This window comes from Gymnoscopelus microlampas (genome assembly GCF_963454915.1).
Source record: "Gymnoscopelus microlampas genome assembly, chromosome: 3".
NCBI lineage: Eukaryota > Metazoa > Chordata > Actinopteri > Myctophiformes > Myctophidae > Gymnoscopelus > Gymnoscopelus microlampas.
Window position 1 is genome coordinate 7,417,895 of NC_139940.1, and position 24,368 is coordinate 7,442,262.

The 24,368-nt window shown below is 39.5% G+C and overlaps 1 protein-coding gene across 3 annotated transcripts in view; it reads left to right on the plus strand.

The window, feature by feature from the left end:
• The window catches only part of LOC311042738 (uncharacterized protein), a 43,108-nt gene that overhangs the window by 15,861 nt on the left and 2,879 nt on the right, over positions 1–24,368 (plus strand). Inside the window, exons 4-15 of one of the 3 annotated variants that reach the window (XM_084053702.1) lie at positions 5,724–5,852; positions 6,872–6,931; positions 8,777–8,854; positions 9,161–9,220; positions 13,308–13,364; positions 13,694–13,753; positions 16,446–16,562; positions 17,973–18,068; positions 20,321–20,398; positions 21,407–21,481; positions 21,821–22,016; positions 23,386–23,642. In XM_084053702.1, the coding sequence (XP_083909828.1) occupies positions 5,724–5,852; positions 6,872–6,931; positions 8,777–8,854; positions 9,161–9,220; positions 13,308–13,364; positions 13,694–13,753; positions 16,446–16,562; positions 17,973–18,068; positions 20,321–20,398; positions 21,407–21,481; positions 21,821–22,016; positions 23,386–23,642 (1,263 nt within the window). The remainder of the gene's footprint in view (positions 1–5,723; positions 5,853–6,871; positions 6,932–8,776; positions 8,855–9,160; positions 9,221–13,307; positions 13,365–13,693; positions 13,754–16,445; positions 16,563–17,972; positions 18,069–20,320; positions 20,399–21,406; positions 21,482–21,820; positions 22,017–23,385; positions 23,643–24,368) is intronic. The other 2 variants (XM_084053700.1, XM_084053701.1) reach the window with 2 other exon arrangements.

Below are 24,368 nucleotides of genomic sequence, written 5' to 3' on the forward strand. Positions count from 1 at the left end.
TTTACTTGAATGTATATAGGCTTACCATCCATCCATATATATTTATATTACTTTATGGACAAAATAGCTAATTTTTACCTCGTGGGGCCCACTCTTATGTGCCCACTTGTATCCTGTGCACACAGACTAAAGTGAAATCTGCAGACTATTTGGTAAATCTGGACATATGCAGTTTGGTAAATCTGGACATATGCAGGATGCAGTTTGTTCTTTTCAGAGGATGCAGTTTGTTCTTTTCATGTGTGATGAAAAAAAAAAAAAAGATGGCTGCCAACAGCAGGTGCAGAGCAGGTGCGGAGCGTGTACCACGCCACAAACTTTTACAGATCTCGGTTAAATACTGACACTGAGCACTGTAACTGACCCTGAGTGACATCAAATAATAAAGAAAACTAAGGAGATTGGATTAAACGACAAAAAAAGGAAAATGGCAACGAAACAGAGACATACGAGACGCGGCGGTGCACACAGCGCACAAGTTGAAGAAAGTCAACATGAAGTGGAGGAGGAAAGCGTCTTGGGTCTTTCTGAAATATTACAAGAAATCAAAGAATTTCGTATGGAAACTGCCGGCAACTTTGGAACATTAAAGAAAGAAGTAAGTGAACTAAGAGATGACATCGGAGAACTGGAGACAAGAATGGATACAGCAGAGAGGAGAATTGCGGAGAATGAAGATCATGAAAGCAATATGAATAATGTGCTTGTCCACACTCTGCGTCTCCAGAAGGAATTGGAATTAAAATGTGAGAAATTGGAAAGTCGCAGCAGGATGAATAATTTGAGAATTTATTCTGTTCCTGAGAAATCTGAGGGAAACGACATCGTGGAGTTTGTGAGGGGAATTATCCGAGACAAACTGGACCTTGATGAAGAAGATGTCCCCATAGGAACAGCACACAGAATTGGAAAAAAGGCTGAAACAGACGATCGGCCCAGGTCTATAATAGTTCGTTTCCAAAATGAATATGCGAAAAAAAAAGTGCTACAGACGGCCTGGACAAAGAAGGATTTGAAGGTTGAAGACAGGAGGATTTACTTCGATGAAGACTTCACTGAAAAAGTTTACAAGGAGCGGGGAAAATACAAACAATTAAGGAAACAACTTTCAGATAAGAAGATAAAGTCAAGAATTGTGTTTCCCGCAAAACTGAAGGTATTTGATAAAGACGGTAAATTCAAGATGTTTGATAACCCGCAGGCCGCGGCAGAGGGGGTGAGTCGTGAGTACGGCGTTACGGTGAAAATCCCAGCGGACAAGCCGGATCTGGAGTCTACATTGCAGGCAGCGGGCTGGCAAACAGCGAGCTCTGGGAGAAGAAAAACGCCAGAAAATGAACTGATGACAAGTGTGAAATCACTATTGGATCCTTTGGATCGACATGGAAAAGACGAGGGTTCACAGGATACAAATGGAAAACAAAAGGACTAGAGGTATGGAATTACACAACAGTCAAATGTACAGGGGGGTGATTCCCTCCCTGTTGATTGACACTTACGTGATAAATGACTGAGTCACCGAGTCAAATCCTATTGGGATCTGATATGGAACAGAACATGTATGAATTAAATGATCTAGACCCGGAGAGTCATGTATTTAATCATATTAGTGACACGTGTAAATACTATACTGATGATCAAGTCAAGGACGATATTGAACTGGACAATTCATTTTCACTTATTCATTTTAATTCCAGAAGTATGTATGCAAACTTTTCGGAGATCAGGGATTATTTGGATACATTTGAGAGAAAGTTTAAGGTGATTGCTTTATCTGAGACGTGGTTGAAAGAAAAGAGAGGTTTTGATTTTCATCTGGAGGGTTATGAATTATTTTTTACCAATAGGGCGAACAGGAGGGGTGGGGGTGTCGCCTTGTTTGTTGATAGTGACCTGAGGTGTAGAATGGTTGAAAATATGACGACTAAAATTGATGATTTAATGGAATGTTTAACGGTGGAAATAGAGCTAGAAGGGAAGAGAAACATCGTTGTCATGTGTGTATACAGAACACCTGGGTCTAATGTAGAAATGTTTAAAGAAAAGCTGGAAGAATTAATGAATGGGTTAAATGAAAACAAGACGTGTTTAATTTGTGGAGACACAAACATAGACCTTATTAATGCATTGAAACATAAGGCTACATCAGATTTTTTGGATGCATTATATAGTAGAGGGTTCTACCCATTAATCACCAAGCCCAGTCGAATCACAACGACTAGTGCAACATTAATTGACAACATTTTTTGCAATGTATTAGAGAGCAATATTAAGAGTGGGTTAATAATAAATGACATAAGCGATCATTTACCTGTATTTGTAACATTCAATTGTCAAATAAAACGTAAGAAAGAGGAAAATTGTTATAGAAACGTGAGGGTTAGAACAGAGGAATCAATCAATAAGTTCAGAAATGACCTCTTAAATGAAAAGTGGGAAGGAGTGTATGTGGAGGAGGTAAATGTGGCATATGAATCCTTTTTGAATTGTTTTCTGTCACATTATGATAAACATTGCCCAATAAGACAATGCAAAAGTAAAAATAATTATAGTAAAAAGCCTTGGATTACGAAAGGTCTACAAAACGCAGGTAAAAAGAAAAACAAACTTTATAGAGACTTTATGAAATTTAGAACAAAAACTGCAGAAAACAAATACAAGGTGTATAAAAATAAATTGACAATTATAATGAGACAAGCGAAGAAGGAATACTACAACAAAAGACTGGAAGAAAATAAAAATAATCTTAAAGGGACTTGGAACATTTTAAATCAGGTAATAGGGAATACAAAAGCGTCCACAGATTTGCCTACTTATTTTACTAATGACAATAAGAGAGACATAGACAATATGAATGAAGTGGTAAATGAATTTAATTCGTTTTTCGTTAATGTTGGGCCAAGGCTGGCTAATTCCATTCCACAACATGGACAAAGTGATGGTGAAAGGGAAGGGGGAAGCATAATGCAGTCCATGTACCTAGGAGAAGTGAGTGAAAATGAAATTAAATCTATTGTAGCAAAATCAAAGAACAAGACATCAACTGATAGTGATGGGATAGACATGATCATTGTGAAAAAGACTATTGATTGTTTAATTAAACCGTTTAATTATATCTGTAATCTTTCTTTTAGTAAAGGAGTTTTTCCGGACAGGATGAAAACGGCAAAGGTCATTCCTCTTTTTAAGACTGGAGACAAACATGATTTTACTAATTATAGACCAGTTTCATTACTTTCCCAGTTTTCAAAAGTGCTTGAAAAGCTATATGTACAAAGATTAGATTCTTTTATTGAAAAGAATAACCTACTGAGTGAGAGTCAGTATGGTTTTAGAACCAATCGGTCCACAGCTTTGGCGCTTATGAAAATAACAGATGAAATAACAACAGCAATAGACGAATATAAATATACTATAGGGGTATTTATTGACTTAAAAAAGGCCTTCGACACAATTAATCACACAATATTGATTTCTAAATTGAATAAATATGGTGTGAGAGGTGTAGTATTAGACTGGTTAATTAGTTATCTTGATAACAGGCAACAATACGTACAGTTGGAGGGTTATACATCTGATTGCATGAGTATTGAATGTGGGGTCCCACAAGGTTCGGTTTTGGGTCCGAAACTTTTTATTTTATATATTAATGACATTTGTGAAGTGTCTAAGTTAATGCAGTTTGTTTTGTTTGCAGACGACACTAATTTCTTTTGTTCAGGGGATAATCTAAGAAAGGTAGCAGAAAGCATTACAAGTGAAATGGTGAAACTTAAAATGTGGTTTAATAAAAATAAGTTATCTTTAAATTTGAAAAAAACGAAGTTTATGATTTTCTCCAATCTGAAAAAGGATGAAATATTGCTTTCTATAGATGGCGTGAATATTGAAAGAGTGTATGAATTTAGGTTTTTGGGTGTTATATTAGATGACAAATTATCATGGAAAAATCATATAGCACATGTAAAAGCTAAAGTGGCTAAAAGTCTTTTTATTTTGAACAAGGTAAAATATGATTTAGATACAAGTACAATAAGGATGTTGTATTGTACACTGGTTTTACCATATTTTATTTATTGCTTGGAAGTGTGGGGCAATACATATGAGAGTAACATTATTCCTTTGGTTATGCTACAAAAAAGAGCTTTAAGAATTATTTATAAAGAGGATTACAGAGCACATACTAACAGTCTTTTTATTTTATCAGGTTTGTTGAAAATAACAGATTTAATTGACCTACGAACATTATTAGTTGTGTACAGAGCGAAAAATAGAGGGTTGCCAAAACAGTTACAGAAGCTATTTGTGTTGAGTTCAGAGGAGGAGGATCACAGAAGAAGATATGATTTTAAACATCTGTTTGCTCGTACGACATTAAAACAAATGTGTATCTCTGTTGCTCTGTTACAGGCATAAAGTTATGGAATGCACAAAGTAAGGAGTTGAAGAGTTGTACAACAATGTTTCAGTTCAAGAAATGGTTTAAAAGGGGAAAAATTATAAAGTATGAATTGGAAGGTTAATTTTGATTTTCATTTTTTGTAGTTTCTGTTTTATTCATGGTTGTCTTAGTTTGGTCTTGCTTATTCCTGTTAAAATTTCAAGTACCTTCGTTATTTGTTCTCTTATTTTCGTTATTTCTGTTTAGTTTCTTCTTTTTTTTTTTTTCTGATGATTCATTGTGATGTATTTGTTGGTAGGATATTATTTGATGATTTTAATGGTACAAAGGGGCAGGTATAAATAAGATTTATCTTCTTCCTGTTCCTTTTCAATTATGGAATATGTAAAAAAAGTTTAAAAAATGAATTAATGTGATCATGTAAAACATAATTGAAATAAATAAAATGAAATGAAATGAAATGAACATATGATCTAAGTTTTGGCTTAGACCATATGTCGTTTGACCATTTATTTATGAATATGACAAAGAGGCTTTCCGGGTTTTAATGGGTTAATATACATACTGTATGTCCATGTCTGTTTTGATCCTGTATAGGGACAGGAAAAGAAGAAAAAGTATATACACACACACACACACACACACACACACACACACACACACACACACACACACACACACACACACACACACACACACACACACACACACACACACACACACACACACACACACACACACACACACACACACACACACACACACACACACACACACACACACACACACACACACACACACACACACACACACACAATAGTCACACACAATAGTCCGGGAGTCAAAGGGTGATTTTTGGCTGAGCGTGGTTTCGTCGGTTAAAGTTTTTTTCTCAACTGATTCTTGCTGCTGGGGGTCCCCTCTTAAGGATTCAAGAGGGTGCCCAGTGAAATCCCTTGGGCATTTTTTTTCATTGATTTACTGTGCATAACATGTCATAAATCAACATTTTTAATGGATTTTGGTGCTTAGGGTGTTAAAGGAGTTAATATCTACAGACTAAAGTGAACCCTGCAGACTATTTGGTACATTTTTCATTCATGAAATGGACATGGATTTGGACAGGTAAAATGAAGCATTTAATTATGAATTGGCCTTGGGTTATTAAAAGGTTTTGTTTCAAATACAATCCTAAACCCAATTGTATCTGAACGGTGAACGCTATTTTAATTGTACCTAATGTTGTACCGTATGTAGCCTTTATGTAGAATGAATGTATTGTACATACTTTATGTCCATGTTTGTTTTGATCCTGTTATAGGTACTGGAAAATGATGAAACCATCCAAAAGTGGTCCAGCACTGTACAGCTTTGTAAGGAGGAACTCCGGGCCAGCAGTGAGAAGTTAAAAAAGACAATGGCCAAATGCAAGAAGCTACAATTGACAAACGTATGCCTCTGTAGTCATAGTTCTTTACATTGTGGCTCTACCAGTATGAGAGAGTGTGTGTGTGTGTGTGTGTGTGTGTGTGTGTGTGTGTGTGTGTGTGTGTGTGTGTGTGTGTGTGTGTGTGTGTGTGTGTGTGTGTGTGTGTGTGTGTGCGTGCGTGCGTGCGTGCGTGCGTGCGTGCTGATTGCACACATTATGTTTCATATTTATTGTAATATTATTATAAATATTTTATAATGGAAGTTAAAGGGGTTCCGATCAGGCTGAATCGCACAAATTTGGAGATGACTGACATCATGAAACATCGATACGGCAGAAATAAATGATAAAAGCAGATGAAAGAAAGACAGACAGACAGATATACAAAGAGAGAGAAAGAGATAGAGAGTATACTGTAGGTGGAAGTTGTTATTTTATCTTGTTTATTATGATTATTTGTATGATTATTATTATTATTATAGTGGTGGATGACAACGTAACACTGTAACTCTTACGTTTTGCAGTCAAGTCCAGGGCACAAGCTCAGAAATATAATTAAAGTTATCTGAAGAAATTGTCCTAAACATGTGTTAAACCATCCATACCAGTTGATTCATTTATTATTCTGCATGAATGCTTTGCACTCTTATTTTGCCATGAGCCTGATTTGAATATCTTATTTTTCACACTTTGTATGTTCTATGGTTTGTTCATGTATATGTGTTTATATAAGAAGTTAATTACACATCTGTCAAAAAAGATTAATACAAATATTTTGTATTAGTCCAGAACTGTCATTCACATGCGACAGCTAAATGGGGGAACATTCAAGTTATTTGACTAGGCTGAACATGTGAATAGTCTTAATGGTTTTCCTACATGTAAGGAATCTTGTAGATTTTTGTTTTATATGTTATCCTAAAATATGAGAAAGTACTGCATAGCATTTTGTCTCACAAGTGAAACCATTCTAACTAGGATTAGAGTGCCATGTTATTCAGTAGTGAATTTACTCAAGCTGTGTTTTTTTTTGTTCAAAGGCAGAGAAAACCCAACAGGAAAGGGTTTTCAAACAACAGCTGGGAGAGGCCAATCAGAAGGTAAATGGAAATAGCCTACATGGTGCTTTTCATCTTATCTTTTTAAAAACCTTAAAGGGGTGCATGGTGCTGAATTGGTTCACTATCAGCCTTCATTTGCCATTGCACAGGATATGTTGAAACAAAATAAGAGCATGTATACAGTATCCCAACACATCTGCTTCAGTTGATGGTGTAGTTTATTTCAAGTTTGATTTTAAGATGTGCATAGTTGTCCTTGAGACAAACTTTAAAGTTCTCATCTTTTTACAATGAACAGTTCTGACGTTATTTATGACTTTGTGTTAATCTATAACTCTTGAACCGTAGAGTGTACAACACATTTGTTTCCCCCCTGGATTCCTTGGATCATGACGCAACTAACTCCCCATATAGACCCTGCACATTTATGCCCAGCTAGATGTTTTTGCTATAACTCCTACAGTTTTTGTCCAAAACGTACAGAAATCGGTACACATCATCCGTGGAGTCATGTGATCATGATGTACCAGTCAGATATTTTATATCCCATTTCAATTTAATATGAATGACATCCAAAATTTGCCAGCCCTGGGTAGCCAACCTGCAATCTTAAATTCAATAGTTTGTAACTGAATTAGGGCTGACCCAAATAACTCGAATATTCGAAGCTTCGTTCGATGGCACATGATTCGAACTTTTTTTTCAAAAATCGAGTAATTGGCCGTTTTTTAAATTTGATTATTTTTTCTCCAAACATGTACAAATGCAAAATATAAGGTGCTTACCCGCTTGCCCCAAATGTTAACTGGGTGTCCGGAGTATTTGTGCAATGTATTAGTCCATATCTTTGAATAAATAAGTGTTTTAATCCCGTCTGTGGACGAACGCCATTTTCCCCCCTTGTTTAATTCCCGTTTACATTGAGTGTAATTCCGGCTTTCACCGGACGTGCCCCGTCACTACCGCCCATTGGGAACTTCCGACAGAATCGGTCACAGACGGGATTAAACACTTCTTAATTGAAAAATATGGACTAATATATTGCACAAATACTTCGGACACCTAGTTAACATTTGAGGCAAGCAGGTAAGCACCTTATATTTTGCATTTGTACATGTTTGGAGAAATATGGGCTTTACTGGTGACATTCCAGGGCTAACTGGGGGGTGGTCGCTAAGACTCTCGTAGATACGAAAATAAAAGTCACGACGACTCGATAAAATACATTTACTACGACTTTTGTGACTGACAAATACATCCTCCAGAATCTCCAATTGACACAGCAAGTGTTCCGCTGCTCATTTTAATGCAAAAGAACCTGAGCATATGTTTCCAGTGTCTTCCATTATTCCTGGGATTTCATCTTTTGGAAACGTTCCACCTTCCATAACTTCACAGTGGTAAATTCATGCTACTTTAATTCATAAATTAACGAGAGGGGGAACGGAGCACAACATACTTAATTGCACACTGGTGTTGCGTGCCGTAAATAGCAGATATACAAGCTCACAACGCGTCCTATTCGTGACGCATTGTGAGGGGGGTGCTGCGCATTTCAATGTAATAGCGCTCCTTTAGCAGCCCTGCTACAAAATTTCGGGGTTTTTCAACGTTGTTTTTTTTTTTTTTTTTTTACGGCGATTATTCGAATTTTGATCGAAGTTTTGGCCTAAAACTTCGATTTCCAAAATTATAATCGAAGGTCAGCCCTAAACTGAATGCTATTTGAAATTACCAAATGCTGTTTCAGGCCTTGTTTAATGTATTTAATTATATTTATGCAATTATATTATAATTATTGGATGTAATTTATTTACATACTGTATGTTTGCTTTGATTCTGTTTGACACGATCTATTCCATCTGTTTGCAATATCCATTATAGCTAAAGAAAGTGAAAAAACTGTTGGCCGACAGTGAGGAGCGTCTCCGGGCCAAAGACAAGAAGGTAGAAGAGACAAAGGTATGCTTCCGTATTCATTATTATTGTCATTCGATTTTTACGGCCTTACTATGTAATTGGCTAGCCTTAGAGGGTCGGTCTGTGTGTCTGTTTGTTTGTCTGTCTGTCTGTGATGTGGTGGATTTTCAGAACTCTGTTAGCATAACCTCAGAAACAAAGACGCAAGAAACCATATTTTCCTAAAACTGCACAGCATACTGCATAGCATTTTGTCTCACAAGTGAAACAATTCTAACTAGGATTAATGTGGCATGTTTTATATTCAGTAGACAGTGAACCTACTGAAGCTGTGTTTTTTGTTCAAAGGCAGTGAAAACCCGACAGGAAAGGGTTCTCAAACAACAGCTGGGAGAGGCCAATCAGAAGGTAAATGGAAAATAGCCTACATGATGCTTTTCATCTTATCTTTTTAAAAACCCTAAAGGGGTGCATGGTGCTGAATTGGTTCACTATCAGCCTTCATTTGGCATTGCACAGGATATGTTGTAACAAAATAAGTGCATGTATATCCCAACATATCTGGTTCACTTGATGGCGTAGTTTATTTCAAGTTTGATTTTAAGGGTGGCTCAGTCGGTAGCGCTGTCACCTCACAGCTAGAAGGTCCTGGGTTCGATTCCCGCCGGGGACACTGGGGGCGTGTTCTCTCCTCCACGTCATCAGTACCCATACCCTAGGTGGGGTTGGCTAAAGGGCCTTTCTGTGTGGAGTTTGCATGTTCTCCCCGTGTCCCCAAGGGTAGGTAGAAGCGGCTTGCTAGCTCCTCATGCATTGAAGGAGGCATGAAGGAGGATCAGTCCTGGGCTCTCCTTAGGCTGGCAGAGGGAGAGTAGTGCCCAGAATTACATAGGCAATTGGCACTTGGTGAAAAAAGTGGTTACAAAATTAAAGTTCTCATCTTTCTACAATGAACAGTTCTGACGTTATTTATGATGATGTGTTAATCTATAGCTCTTGAATCGTAGAGCGTACAACACATTTGTTTCCCCCCTGGATTCCTTGGATTGTGACGCAACTCCCCATATCGACTCTGCACATTTATATTCCCAGCTAGATGTTTTTGCTATAGCTCCTACAGTTTTTGTGCACAACTCACACAAATCGGTACACATTATCCCTGGAGTCATGTGATCACAATGTCAGATATTTGAGGGTTCGAGGCCTATCAGGCTCGAAACCTCTTTGAAACTGCCCCGTTTCTTCCGCCGTTTTTGCAGTTCTGGCCTAATCGTGTGGTCACTTTTTACGAAACTCGGCAATATGGTAAAGAGCTATGCCAAACGGCCAAAGCCCGAAACTCACAACCATTGGCCAAAGGGTGGCGCTGTAGCACTCAATTGAAAATGCCAATTTTGAACAGGTACAACTCATGCCCTGTTTGACCTACAGTCATGAAACTTTGATACACACATGCGTCTCCTCATGCCTAACAACTTTCGCACTCTGACTTTTGACCTCTGACCTTTAGATCTCCCACCATTTTGAATTATATGAAAAGCAGTTAAAATCAAACTCCTCCTGGGATTTTTGAGCAATCTGCACAAAACGTTTTACACATGAACTTTGGACCTATACCAACAGATTTATGGGAGTGGATTTTTTCTAAGTAAAAATGTTAAGCTTTTATGAGCCAATGAATATTGCAGTTTTATGACAATTATTCATCTGCCCCTAACACATACATGCAGACTCACATTTGCTTGAAACTTCGCAGTAATGTAGAGGGTCATTCCAAAAATCACTGAAACTAATCTTACTCCAATTGGTCAAAGGGGGGCGCAATTTTTTGAAAATGCAAACTTTAAACAGGCAAAAGTCATGCCTCGTTTGGCCGACAGCCGTTAAACTTACTTACACATGTGCCTTGACTCATGAGGAACAAATCTATCACTTTGACCAGTAAGCTCCGCCCTTAGATTTTCCGCCATATTGAGCAGTTTGAAAAACATTTAAACCCAGGATTTCTGAGCAATTTGCGAGAAACTGTGTCATCTGTGTGAACTACTTTTTCACCAGTTCAGGTCTGTTGGTCCAATGGCTGATTGGTAAACCATATGCCTTGCAACCACAGGGTCACCGGTTCGAGTCTCACCTCATGCAGACTTCATCTCAATTGCATTGCACACAACATGACTGCATCAATGAATAAATGTGCAATTGTTAAATATAACATGAAACGCTTATTTGAGGGTAGTTATTTTCAATGTATGACGTACTTCATTCCCCCTTTTGTTTTGTTTTGTTGGATTCTCCTTTCTCACTGATTAAGGCTGTGGATTGAACAGCTCAATAAGTAAAATGTTAGCCTCTTGTTCCGAAGGTCCCCGGTTCAAACCCCACTCATTACAGTTTACATTTAAATTGCATTGTACAAAACATGACCCTGTTAATTCAGACATGTGCAATTTTAAAATAACATGAAATGCTTTTTTGAGAGTAGTTGTTTTTTATATATGACATACTTTCTTGTGAAAATAGCCGATCTACAATCTCACAACTTTTCATATAGCAACGCGTTGTGAGCTTGTAGATCGACTATTTTCACTAGTTTCCATTCCGAGGAGACAAAGAAATTCTTTATTGGTAAAATGTTTTGTGAACCAGTGATCTAGAGTAGTTAGCGAAACAGAGGCTTGGTTCATAACGGACGGAAAAACTATAGATATCAACAGACACCATCAGGGAGGCCATATCTCTAGCTCAATGAGAAGAGAGGCAGCCTACGAATCCATAGGTCGCTGGTTCGATCCCTGTCCCCAACAATGCGTTGATATGATCATCATTTGGAATTCTTAGTTTTACAAATAGTGTTTCTTGAGGTTAGGTTGTTGTTTTACTGAGGTTAAGGTTAGTGAGGGTGGATGTAGAAAAGAGTCATCTAGTCAGCAACCTTCCCCCTATTCCCATGGATTGGATCCACCCCTCTCACCTGCTCTCACTCATCACCAATCACACCTGTCTTCACTCACAACTCATTAGTGGCCTGGTGGCTTTTTCTTTGAAATAATGTGTGGTTTTTCAAATATTTAACTTTAAGCGCCCAATGCCACGTTATTGGCTATTTAAAGGGTAGCAACATTAACAAACAAGTCTATACCTGTAACATTGCTCTATACACCAGGGAACCAGATTACTCATATGCTGTGTTGCTTTTGCCAGGATTCGATCCCATGACCTTGCGGTTCAGAGTCAAAGCTCTTCCAACTGAGCTACCCAGACACAAGACATGATATACATTGACATTTGATGAACGTGCAACTTTTACACTACAGATATGTTTACATCACTCTCCGATTTAATTTAAAAAAAATCTAAGCTGTGTGATATATACATTTTGAGTTAAGACCATTAATATCAACCCATGTCCCTCTGCACTCTAGCAATCAGTGCACCTGGTGATACCTAGCCTGTCAGTCATTGGCTCCTCAATGGTGCTGAAAAGTGTACATGTACATTTACTCAAGTACCAATACAAGTGCTTACAATGCACAGTACAATTTTGTTACTTCTACTCTACTACAATTACAGCATATGACAGCTTCAGTTACTTGTTACTTAGCAGATGTAATTATTAATACAACACCTACAGTAACCACATACAGCTGATCTACAATGTGACGCGTTATGAGCTTGTATGTATATAATAAGCAATCCATGCTGTATGATAACTTACCACACATGAAATCCAATTCTGTCTATCCAATGGCTCAGTCAGTACACTGTCTACCTGCAAGTCTGTAGGTCCCTCGTTCAAACCCCAATTTCACTAGTCCAATTATAATTTACTGAACAAAAATCATGACTTTGTTAATTAATGCATGTTCACTTTTTAAAGACAAGATGAAATGGCATATGTTATTCTAGAAAACAGTCATCCTAGTCCACCCACCTCACCTGCTTTCACTCCCTCTCAATCCATAATCACACCTGCCCTCACTCACTCCTCATTAGTCTCTCTCTCTCTCTCTCTCTCTCTCTCTCTCTCTCTCTCTCTCTCTCTCTCTCTCTCTCTCTCTCTCTCTCTCTCTCTCTCTCTCTCTCTCTCTCTCTCTCTCTCTCTCTCTCTCTCTCTCTCTCTCTCTCTCTCTCTCTCTCTCTCTCTCTCTCTCTCTCTCTCTCTGATCTCTCTCTCTCTCTCTCTCTCTCTCTCTCTGCCTGCCTCTGCCTGCCTCTGCCTTATCCCTCGAACCCGCTTATTGCTGCTTGCAGCTATATTTTATATCCCATTCCAATTGAATAGGATTGACTTCCTAAATGTGCCAGCACTGGTTAGCCAACCTGCAATCCTATATTCAATAGTTTGTATCTGAATGCTATTTGAAATGAACAAATGCTGTATGTAGCTTGTGTAATGTATGTAATTACATTTTAATTATTTAATGTCATTTATTTACATACTGTATGTTTGCTTTGATCCTGTTTGACATGATCTGTTCCATGTGTTTGCAAACAGTTGGTTGATAGTGAGGAGCATCTCTGGGCCAAAGACCAGGAGCTAGAAGAGTCAAAGGTATGCTGCTGTAGTCATTATTATTGTCATTATATTTTTAACGACCTGGGTATGTACAGTTAGAGGCTCGCCTTAGAGGGGTTGTCTGTCTGTCTGTCTGTCTGTCTGTCTGTCTGTCTGTCTGTCTGTCTGTCTGTCTGTCATGTGGTGGATTTTCAGAACTTTGTTTGCATAACATCAGAAACAAAGACACACAAAACCATATTTTCCTAAATGTGCACAGCATAGTGCATAGTATTCTTTTTTCACAAGTCATTAGTGACTATAGTGACAATAACTAGTATTAGTGTGGCAGGTTTTACTTTACTTTACTTTGTTTTTATTCAAAGGCAGAGAAAACCCAAAAGGAAGAGGAATTCAAAGTGTACAAACAACAGCTGGAAGATGCAGTAAGTAAACAGGAAATACTAGCTACATGTTGTACTGTGGTGCTTTTCATCTTATTATTCAAGAAACCTCAAAGACCCTGTAAAGGAAATTCAATAATTTATAAACACATTATACAGTACAAACTGGCTGGAAACACATTTTACTGAATTGAGGAATGCTGTTTTAGAATGCTTAAACTATTTTAGTTTAATTAAGGTGAATTACTACAACGATAATTCATTGACCTTGACTTTTGACAACCAAATTGCACCATAGGTCAGATCAGTGGCACTTTTATAGGGGGGACAGGGGGACACTTGCCCCCCCCCCTGATTGGCCAGCCCAGTTCTAATTTATTGATTAATAGCAACAACAAAAAAACACACACATATACATATATATATATATATATATATATATATATATATATATATATATATATATATATATATATATATATATATATATTTTTTTTTTTCCCATTGATTAATTGAATTATTATCTAGCTATTAATTGAGTCCTCATACAGATTTGTCATTTGCATAGAAGTGGCATTAGGCTTTTTGTTTTATTGGCTTAAGTAGGATACTTTGCAGATGGAGTACCGTTTTTATTCAGTGTTCATAATATGTTTATAGGATTAATTATTTGCACTGTATTAGCCATACTGGTGACAGTAGATTAATAGTGTTGTCTGTTGACTTGTTGATCCGTTAGCCCAGCCCACCTGCTATTTACAGCTATAACTTCCACATTATCTGTAGCCTATGCTCGACTCAGTAGCTTTAATATGCAACTCTCTGGTATAAAGGATTCTCTGACTGGTATTATTTCCATAGTGTACCAAGTTAAAGGAGAATTTCGGACTATCCTAGTGGTAATGTAAAAAAAAAGAAAACCTCCATCCCAAGTCCACCGCAGCTAAAAACCCGAGCAGACAGTCTGCGCTAGATCGCGTATTTTTGTCGTTTTTATTAAATATTATATATATTTGTTGATATCTGATGTTCATAATGACAGAAACCTCGCCAGTGTTTTTGTCTCAAATGGGCCGCGGTAGTATTTACAAGTGGACTTACAAGCGCATCGAACACAAACACTGTGGAGAATTTTCTGTCAATATGAACGTCACATATCAACAACAAAAACAATTCTTCGAGCGATAAAAATACGCAATCTAGCGCATGGACCGTCCGCTGGGGTTTTTAGCTGCAGTGGACTCGGAATGGAGTTAGTGATCTATTAATGAAGTTTATTGTTATGATATTGATGTTATTGGATTGTGACATACACAGCACATGCATACGTACAACTACTGTAATAAAGTGATCCAACCAGCCTACGCCCATGACCAGGACTATATTAGCCTGGTAAACCCTCCCTCCGGAAATCTCATTTCCATTTGATTTCAGAAGTGAGTCTGGCCTGATCCGCCTTTCTGCAATATTGGCTGTTGGCTGGAGTTGGGCGGGAGTAATACCGTTGACTGACAACCCCTTCAGCCAATTATCGTTTTTCCCCTTCAGCCAATTGCAGTGGATTTTTACCACCTCCGGCACTAATATGACGCAACGGGACTTTTGAGATCGCCATGCCCAAAATAGGTTGCCTTATTGGGATACATGCGTGTCACAGCCCGCCCCTCCCGGTTCTCTGAATTTATATTTTTAAGTAGGCTCTGTCATGATTAATTGACCACATATATGAAGTTAAACAACTAAATTCTATCCAAACAATATCTTAAAAGTAAATTCCGTGCCTCAAAAACGAAGTTTGAGACCGTTTTAAAACCGAAAATAAGTAGTGACGGCACTCGCACAAAAAAACAATGGCTGCCGTTCGTCTTTTTTCGCTGCAGTCAGGCTGCACTCGGCTTCATTCGGGCTCACTCGAACTCGCCACCTGATTGGCCAACTGTCACTGTCAATCACAGAACGATGAGCGACGACGCTGATAGGTGCGGCTCTTTGGCGTACAGAGCCAATATTGCAGAGAGGCGGATCAGGCCAGACTCACTTCTGAAATCAAATGGAAATGAGATTTCCGGAGGGAGGGTTTACCAGGCTAGGACTATATGGCCCACCCGGACTTTAACTGGGAAGACAGTAGCCTAATTTAATTACGGCCTCTTTAGCCACACATTGGTTTGCACAATAAACCTAAACAAAATAACCTAATCAAGGAAAACAGGACGGTCCCCCTTTTTCGCAGTCCGGCCGTCCGGGGAGCGGCCGGGCACCACTCGATGCGCCTCGCCAGCCCGGAATCAACAAGCCGTCCCCCGTCCCAGTACGACCGCAATAATATTGAAGTTTTAAGAGGAAAAGCGTAGATATACAAACGCCGGGCAGCGAAAGCCACCTGTGTCCGCTCTGAAGAGCGATGTGGCCGGCCGCTGTGGGCTATATGGTAGCACACTAGCATTGCATCACTTGCTAACGTCTATGTGCTAAACAGCTAAAGCTATACAAGCACACATACCTGAGATATACATATATTTTTTTATAGATATGTTTTTGAAGGCCTGCAGACGATCTTCTGACATCTCATGACATCGTTGCTGTTATTTTCCTGTTCAGTGAAATGTGCAATTTCTAACTTCATGGCACTCTGTCTCTATCTAAATGCTATTTAATTTGTACCAATTTTTGTACTGTATGTAACTTTTATGTAGAATTGATATACGTCCATGTTTGTTTTTATCCTGTATAGGGACTGGAAAAGGATAAAACCATCCGGAAATTTAAAGGACAGTTCCAGGCCACACAAAAGAAGCTACGAGACAAAAGAGCTGAGCGCAGAAGCTCTGCATGGAAAGCTTTAAGACAGGTAGGGGGAAAAACAACCTATCCCACCGCCAGATGCCCGCAAGATCAACACTCAAGATTTTGCTAAGACAAATTTACATTTACAAGAACAAAAAGGTGAAGTGCATACGGTCAATGACATTCTCCCAAACCCATGACCCAACACACCACCAGGCAAACACAAGGTAGCCATCTACTCTACTGATGGCCGTGCACGGCCAGTTATTTATCAGCCAGGGTGTCTGGGTGTCTCACCTGTCCTGAATGGGGGTGATTATGGGGCGTCACATAACTAGCGATAACCCACTATTATTTGGAAGTCAAAGGGGCTTGGATCAGGCTGAATCGTGCCCAATTTGGTGATGACTGACATCATGAATATGCCATCATCGATACGCCAGAAATAAATGATGAAAGCTAGATGAAATCACCTGTATTGTCATTTCAGCATGGCTCTACCAGAGCAGATAAGATGCTACAACACAATGCCTCACTACAAATTGAATTATGCAAAGCGTAGAAATTATGCAAAGCGTAGAAATATACATTCAGAATGTCGTGTCAACCGTCAGTCCATACAGTATTTGGACAAGACTGCTGTCATCATCAATATGATGTCAGATCTACATAAGCTTACTCCGCGGGAGGTGGTTTTTCACGCCCAGGCCGGCTGAGGAGCAACGGACAGACTCGGTATAGATCTAAAGTACAAGCACTGGCCTGCGAAAGCCGCCTGTGTACACTTTGAAAAGCGCTGTGGCCGGCCACTGTGGGGCAGATTATATAGTGGCACACTAGCATTGCATCACTTGCTAACGTCTATTATGCTAAAGCTATACAAACAGTTTTTGAAGGCCTGCAGACAATCTTGCGACATCTCATGACATCGTTGCTGTATATCCTGTTCAGTGAAATGACTGACCGTCAGACTATTTAGTAAAAAAAAAAACTATTCATTAAATGGACAGGAACTTGGATTTGGACAGGTAAAATGAAGTATTGCTTTGAGTATGAATTAGATTACTAAAATGTTTTATTTCAAATGCAATCCTTAACCTAAATGTACCTGAACGCTATTTTAATTGTACTAAATTATGCACTGTATGTAGCCTTTATGTAGAGTTAACTAACCTGAGGCCGATTCTACAAATGTTTTCTAAATCCTTAACAGTTTTCTGAAAAGAACGTGTTGGTATATCAATGGTGCTCAAACCTTTTCACGTGAAGGACCCCCAAAATGATATGTATTTGGCCCCAGAACCGCCCCCCCCCCCCCCATCTCAAAAATATTATGTTCCTGGGACCCCCAGAAGCAAAGATTTGAGTGAAAACTGATACAGTATATCTGCTATAAATATGACAAAGATGCAGTCCCGGTTTTAATGGGTTAATATACATACTGTATGTCCATGTCTGTTTTGATCCTGTATAGGGACAGGAAAAGGATGGAATCATCCAGACTTTGAAGAGACAGTTGTCCCACTCTGAGGAGGCTCTCCAGACCAAAGACAGGGAGCTACAAGACAAGGTACGCTTCTCTTGTCAATGTTTTACACTGTGGCTCTGTAAGAGGCTAGCCGTCTATGACACGTTATTATGGATCCCACCGCAGTTCTAGGCAAACCCCACCACCACTGCTCAGAAGCCCTGGTGATGCAAGCAAACCCCGCCCGTGTTTCACGTGTTTTTACCGCTATGGCGCTGGATGCCATTAACGTGTTTCACGTGTTTTTGAAAAATTAGCATAAAAAAACAAAAAAAACATTTTTTTTTTTTTGAAAAACATGTTCAGTACCCAAGATATCATCATCTGAAGATGTGCAGCTCCATCCACTCCTTGTTTAACTTGGAACTGAAAAAGGCTGTATCTCGCTTCCTAAGCACTTTTTGTTTTCTGTGAAAAAAACTCTGGCACTTTTCAGAATCAATTCTGAAATAATTCTGGCAATCCTGGTACTCAATGAGTTAAGTACTGTACAATATTTTTGGTAGCCTATTTGTACTTGACTCGAGTATTTCCAATTTCTAATACTTTTACTTCTACTCCACTATATCTCAGAGGCAAATATTGTACTTTGATTTTTGCCGTTTTTTTTCCCCTCGTTAGTAGAAGCCCCCAAGGTTGGTGCCCTGTGCTGCACTGCTTTTATCCGCCAGATTTGGACGGCATATTTTGCACCGCTACGGTGCGTTCATCATCGGTGACGAGTGCCTCTAACAGCCGCTGCTGGCAGCGAGGCGATGCGAGGCGACGCGAGGCAACAATCACACAAGCACGTGCAGCATGCGTCCCCTTCCCCTGCGCCTAATGGCTGTACATGGGGCCGACGCGTGCTTTAGCGTGAGTGAGTGTGGCTTCAGGAAGTAAATTCCTAGCCTCGATCTCCAGGCTTTTATTTTTTAGTTTTGCTAAAAAATAAAAGCTTGGAAATTCCTGTCCCAGCTGTTGGTACCCAAAAGCGCCTCGTGTCGTCTGATGTGGTGCGCATTATTTATTTTGGGTGCGCATGCGCACCTGCGCACCAGTTATGTGCTGTGCACCCCTGGATATGACGCAACTAACTCCCCTTATTACACGGCTTGGTTGAATGCTCGATTCTGATTGGTCAGTCATCAGTCATTATTTTTGGATAATGTCCGATGAGCTCTATAACGGACCGCTGTGTAATCAGAGACTGAATACCTGCTCATGTCAACCTGCGCTGCTTAGTTTTATGCTTTATCCAACATGACAGCCATATAAACAAACAAACAATGCAAAAAATGAAAAGTGATTCTATTTCATCCACTGCTCTTCCTTGTTTATCGTGGTGCAACACGAGGTTATACCAAAACGCTCGTCCCAAAACACAGTCGCCCTGGTGCAAATCCGGCGGTATTACAGGCAAATCGGTGGTATATAGAATGGGGGCGAGTGTGTTTTGGGGCGAGTCTAACTGTCATTTGTTTTCCGAGGCAAACTTGTCCGCCCAGCCCAATACTTATGGAATACTTTCATTGCCGTAAGCAAGGAAATACTTCGTTTTGTTGTTACTTTTGGGTCAATTTATGTATTTATGTATTAAGTAGCCGTGTAATAAGCGGGATAATGTATGAGGAGGTGGTCATTATTGAAATTTAAAGCCCTTCAGGGTGATTATGCACCTCCGCTATTGCGTCGGTGCATAATCACCCTGTCAGGCTTTAAATTTCAATAATGACCACCTCCTCATACTTTATCCCTTGCATATAGACCCTGCACATTTGTGCCCAGCTAGATGTGATCCAGAGGCGTAGCCACTGTAGAGGCAAGACAGGCAGTCGCCTGCCCAACTAAGATCTCGCCTCCCCTAGAAAAATAAAGTAAAAGACTGACTGAAAAACTGAGTGCAAAAACCCGAATAGTGGCCGTCGGGCCATTAGCTCCGCCTCCTCGTCCATTCACGGGCAGGCAGCCAATCACCACCGTATCCATTCAGCAGAGCGACCCTCGCCCATAGCGATGTAAATGTATGGGATGCAATGGGATATATTTTATATCCCATTGCAATTCAATATGATTGACTTCCAAAATGTGCCAGCCCTGGGTAGCCAACCTGCAATCCTACAGTATATTCAATAGTTTGTATCTGAATGCTATTTTAAATGACCAAATGCTGTACAGTATGTAGCCTTGTGTAATTTATATAATTATATTTATGCACTTATATTATAATTATGTAATGTAATTTATTTACATACTATATGTTTTCTTTGATCCTGTTTGACATGATATGTTACAATTGTTTGCAATGTCCATAGCTAAAGAAAGTGAACAAACAGTTGGCTGACAGTGAGGAGAGTCTCCAGACCAAAGAGAAGGAGCTAGAAGAGACAAAGGTATGCTTCTGTAGTCATTATTATTGTCATTATATTTTTACAGCCTGGCTATGTAAGAGAATAGCCTTAGAGGGTCTGTCTGTCTGTCTGAAGCTAATGTGATAGATTTTCAGAAATCTGTTAGCATAACTTCAGAAATAAAGACGCAAGAAATCATATTTTCCTAAAACTGCACAGCATACTGCATAGTATTTCAAAAGGCATGCAGAGCACATGTATCCACAGAAGAAGAACATGTAGCAAATCATATACAATGGGTTTTTCATAAAAGTTTTTATCATATTGATGACCTAGAGGGCTTAGAACTGTATCAAATATGATGTTAATGGCGTTATAGGGCTAAAGATTTGTTAAACCATCCGTACCAGTTGATCAATTCATTCTCTTATTTTGCCTTAAGCCTGATCGCACTTTTCGGTTCGTTCATGCATTCGTAGTTAATCACACATCTGTCAAAAAGAAAAACTACATACAAAACGCATGCACGCACGCACGCACACACGCACACACGTACGCAGGCATGCATGTACACACACACACACACGCACACACACACACACACACACACACACACACACACACACACACACACACACACACACACACACACACACACACACAAACTAAAGTGAACTCTGCAGACTATTTGGTAAAAATGAAATGTATTAAATGCACAGGGATTTGTACAGTTCATACTTAAAGCATTACTGTAAGTATGAACTGGCCCTGGGTTATTAAAATGTTTTGTTTCAAATACAATCCTAAACCCAATTGTATTTGAACAGTGAACGCTATTTAAATTGTACCTAATGTTGTGTGTGTGTGTGTGTGTGTGTGTGTGTGTGTGTGTGTGTGTGTGTGTGTGTGTGTGTGTGTGTGTGTGTGTGTGTGTGTGTGTGTGTGTGTGTGTGTGTCGTGTGAGATCCACATGGGAGCCACACCATGATTGGACCCTGTCTTTTTTGTTCCCCCAATTCTGTATTTTACCATTATTATCTTTTCCTGTAGGAGAGGGCACAACAAACACAGGAGGAAATGGAGAAGGATCTTCAATGTGGTGTTTGCAAAGAGGTCTTCATAGACGTATGAAGTAATTTGTTAATCACTTTACGAATGGCATACACAGTATCTCATCATTTATTCATCCTTTCTGTTTTTTTTTCCTTTCGGTTCACAAATCCTTTTAACGTGGTTGCTTAAGTACCTTGTTCACTTCAAACATCTTGAACAGAGAACTAAACAATAGAAAAAGTAGGATATGTGCTTACTGTAGATACACACGTGTATAATGTATTATGTTTATATTATGCTCCTTCAGAAACTGTCCTTGCTTTTTAAGCACTTCTGAAAGCTTGTTGGTAACACAAACCCTCTTCTTTGCACTGGTAATGATGTGTATTAATTGACTTCCCCACCTTATAGCCAGTCCTCCTGAACTGCGGTCACACCTTCTGCAAAGACTGCATCAGGAGGAGCCGTGAAGTGAAAGACCAATGTCCTGAATGCCGAGCGGTAACTCAGACCCGCAACCTGGCGCTGGAGAAATGCATCGAATTATTCGAGAAACGACTCCCCCCCAACGAGAAAGCCGAACGCCAGGCCCTGGTCACAGTGAGAGGTAAGAGCTCAATTTAGCTTAATTGATATCCTACCGTTGACATGTTTAGACCGATGGAGGATGGTTAAAATTCCTTAATTGGCCTATATGATGTGCGTAAAGTCAAAAGTAATGTTAAAGGTGTTTTTTAGCCATTTTCAGTATGTGCATAACAATACAGCAGGTAGCAACATTGCAGGCAGTGAAATTCTTAACTCAGACTAAAATCTATCTCTGGATAGTGGATTCATTCAACCTTTATTTATTGAATGAATCATGGAAAATAAAAAAACTCACATAGATGGTCGTCATTATGTATAAATAGGGTTATTATGTACTTTATCCTATAGTCCATACCTGGGGATGTGCGCAGTCAAAATTATTTGCAGACTTTGGGTTATAGGCTACACAGTAGCCTCTATGGCTGCTTAGTTAAACTTTGAGAGACCAAGTTTGTTGCGGCTATGGGAGAAAGAGTTGTTAAGAGATCAGCTTGGGATGGGCACAAGAGAGCTTCAGCCCGTAGCAAAGTCTACCTGGGGACTGGCCACTGGTTGGGACCGTGATAACAACATCCCATAGCCTGGGGGAGCGTAACTTGGACAACAGACCTGTGGCTGCTAACGCTGTTAGCACCATAGAGTTATAAGGTTAGCACCATAGAGTTATATATCTAGAGGGCGGACTGCCTCGCCCCCACCTATTCATTTCAATGAAAGTTGCTCAGTGGCGTTTGAAGCACCCGGAAGTCTGCCGGAATTACCAAATTATTGTAAAAAATGTAAAATTATTGCAAAAAATGTAAAACATGTAAAACAGCACAATTACATTTAAAATACTTTGACTAAAAGGTCTGTGTAAAAAAGTCCTTGCGGTTTTGATATTCAATTCATAGACTAACAGACAACAGACCCCGTGCGCATGCATGTGCATGTGGCCGCGCATGCATGTGCATGTGGCCGCGCATGCGCAGTAATAGCGAAAACTGTGGTCGTAGAGTTGGACAGAGTTTCCAAGAGTTTATGGAGACTGGTGGACGGTAGACGTTACAAACGTAACATGCACTGACGTCAGACACAATCGAAACCATTGCCTATAACAATAGAGATTTGCGCATGTGGACCCCCTGATATGCCCCGTGTGTGTGTGTGTGTGTGTGTGTGTGTGTGTGTGTGTGTGTGTGTGTGTGTGTGTGTGTGTGTGTGTGTGTGTGTGTGTGTGTGTGTGTGTGTTCATCACCATCTTACCGCCTCTTTGACTTCCATTGTAAAATTACAGTTAAATATTTCAAAACATATATGGAAGAAATGCATGGAGGTACTTCTGTCTTAGACACACACTCTGCCTAATACTAAACAAATGAACATGCTCCTTTTCTGTGTTTTGCCAGCAGCCAACCAGCAGGAGGGTCAGGTGAACCCAGACCCAATGGCGGTGACTCATGCCGAGGACGTTTTGGAACTCGATAGTGGCTTCCTCAGCCCTTTCAGTGTCATGACTTACATGTCCAGTCCTAGTCCTTCTGTGTACAGTCCTGGTCCTTCTGTGTACAGTCCTGGTCCTTCTGTGTACAGTCCTAGTCCTGCTGTGTACAGTCCTAGTCCTGCTGTACACCATAGTAGTCCTTCTGCATCCGAGAATGATGAGGTGGGATAAGCTTGTTCCATATAAAATAATTTCTATACTCACAATGTTTCTATATAAGAAAAATGTTTTTGCCTATTCAATCATCCATAATTTAACCTTGAAAATTACCAACTTCAAAGACAACCTATTACTACAGCCATAGAAAAAGGCCGACTGCAAGACCACTTTGACAAATGGCATACAGTTGTCAAAATGCAGCCTATATTACTGGCCAGTCTACTGATCTACAACCATGATCGTTCTGCAGCCAATAGACCACCGAAGTCTGACTTAATTTACACATCCTTTGTTTCTCTACCTGGTTCGTAGTTTTCCACCCCCATTCTGAATACCATAGACGTATTTAATATCGCGTCAAATAAGAATTGTGTTCCAAAAATAAACAAATGACCCCGGCGCGTTGACTCTTATGGATATGAAGCATCAACTGACGGTGAGAAAACGATAATGTTACTTCCGCCGAATTAGTTATATTTTCGCCAGAAACAGACTGTATCAAATATAAGTGACTGACTATCATAAACGATACAGAACCTCCTCCCTGACAATCGCGCCGAGACAGTTTGTTTATTTTTGGACCACAATTCTTATATGAGACGATTCTAAGATGACCCAATGTTATTCTCCATAGCGAAATTACTTTACGAACCTGGGGATGAACGAGTGACGTCAGGACTTCGGTGGTCTATAGATTACAGCTCCTATCATTTGTATATGGCTGGCAGG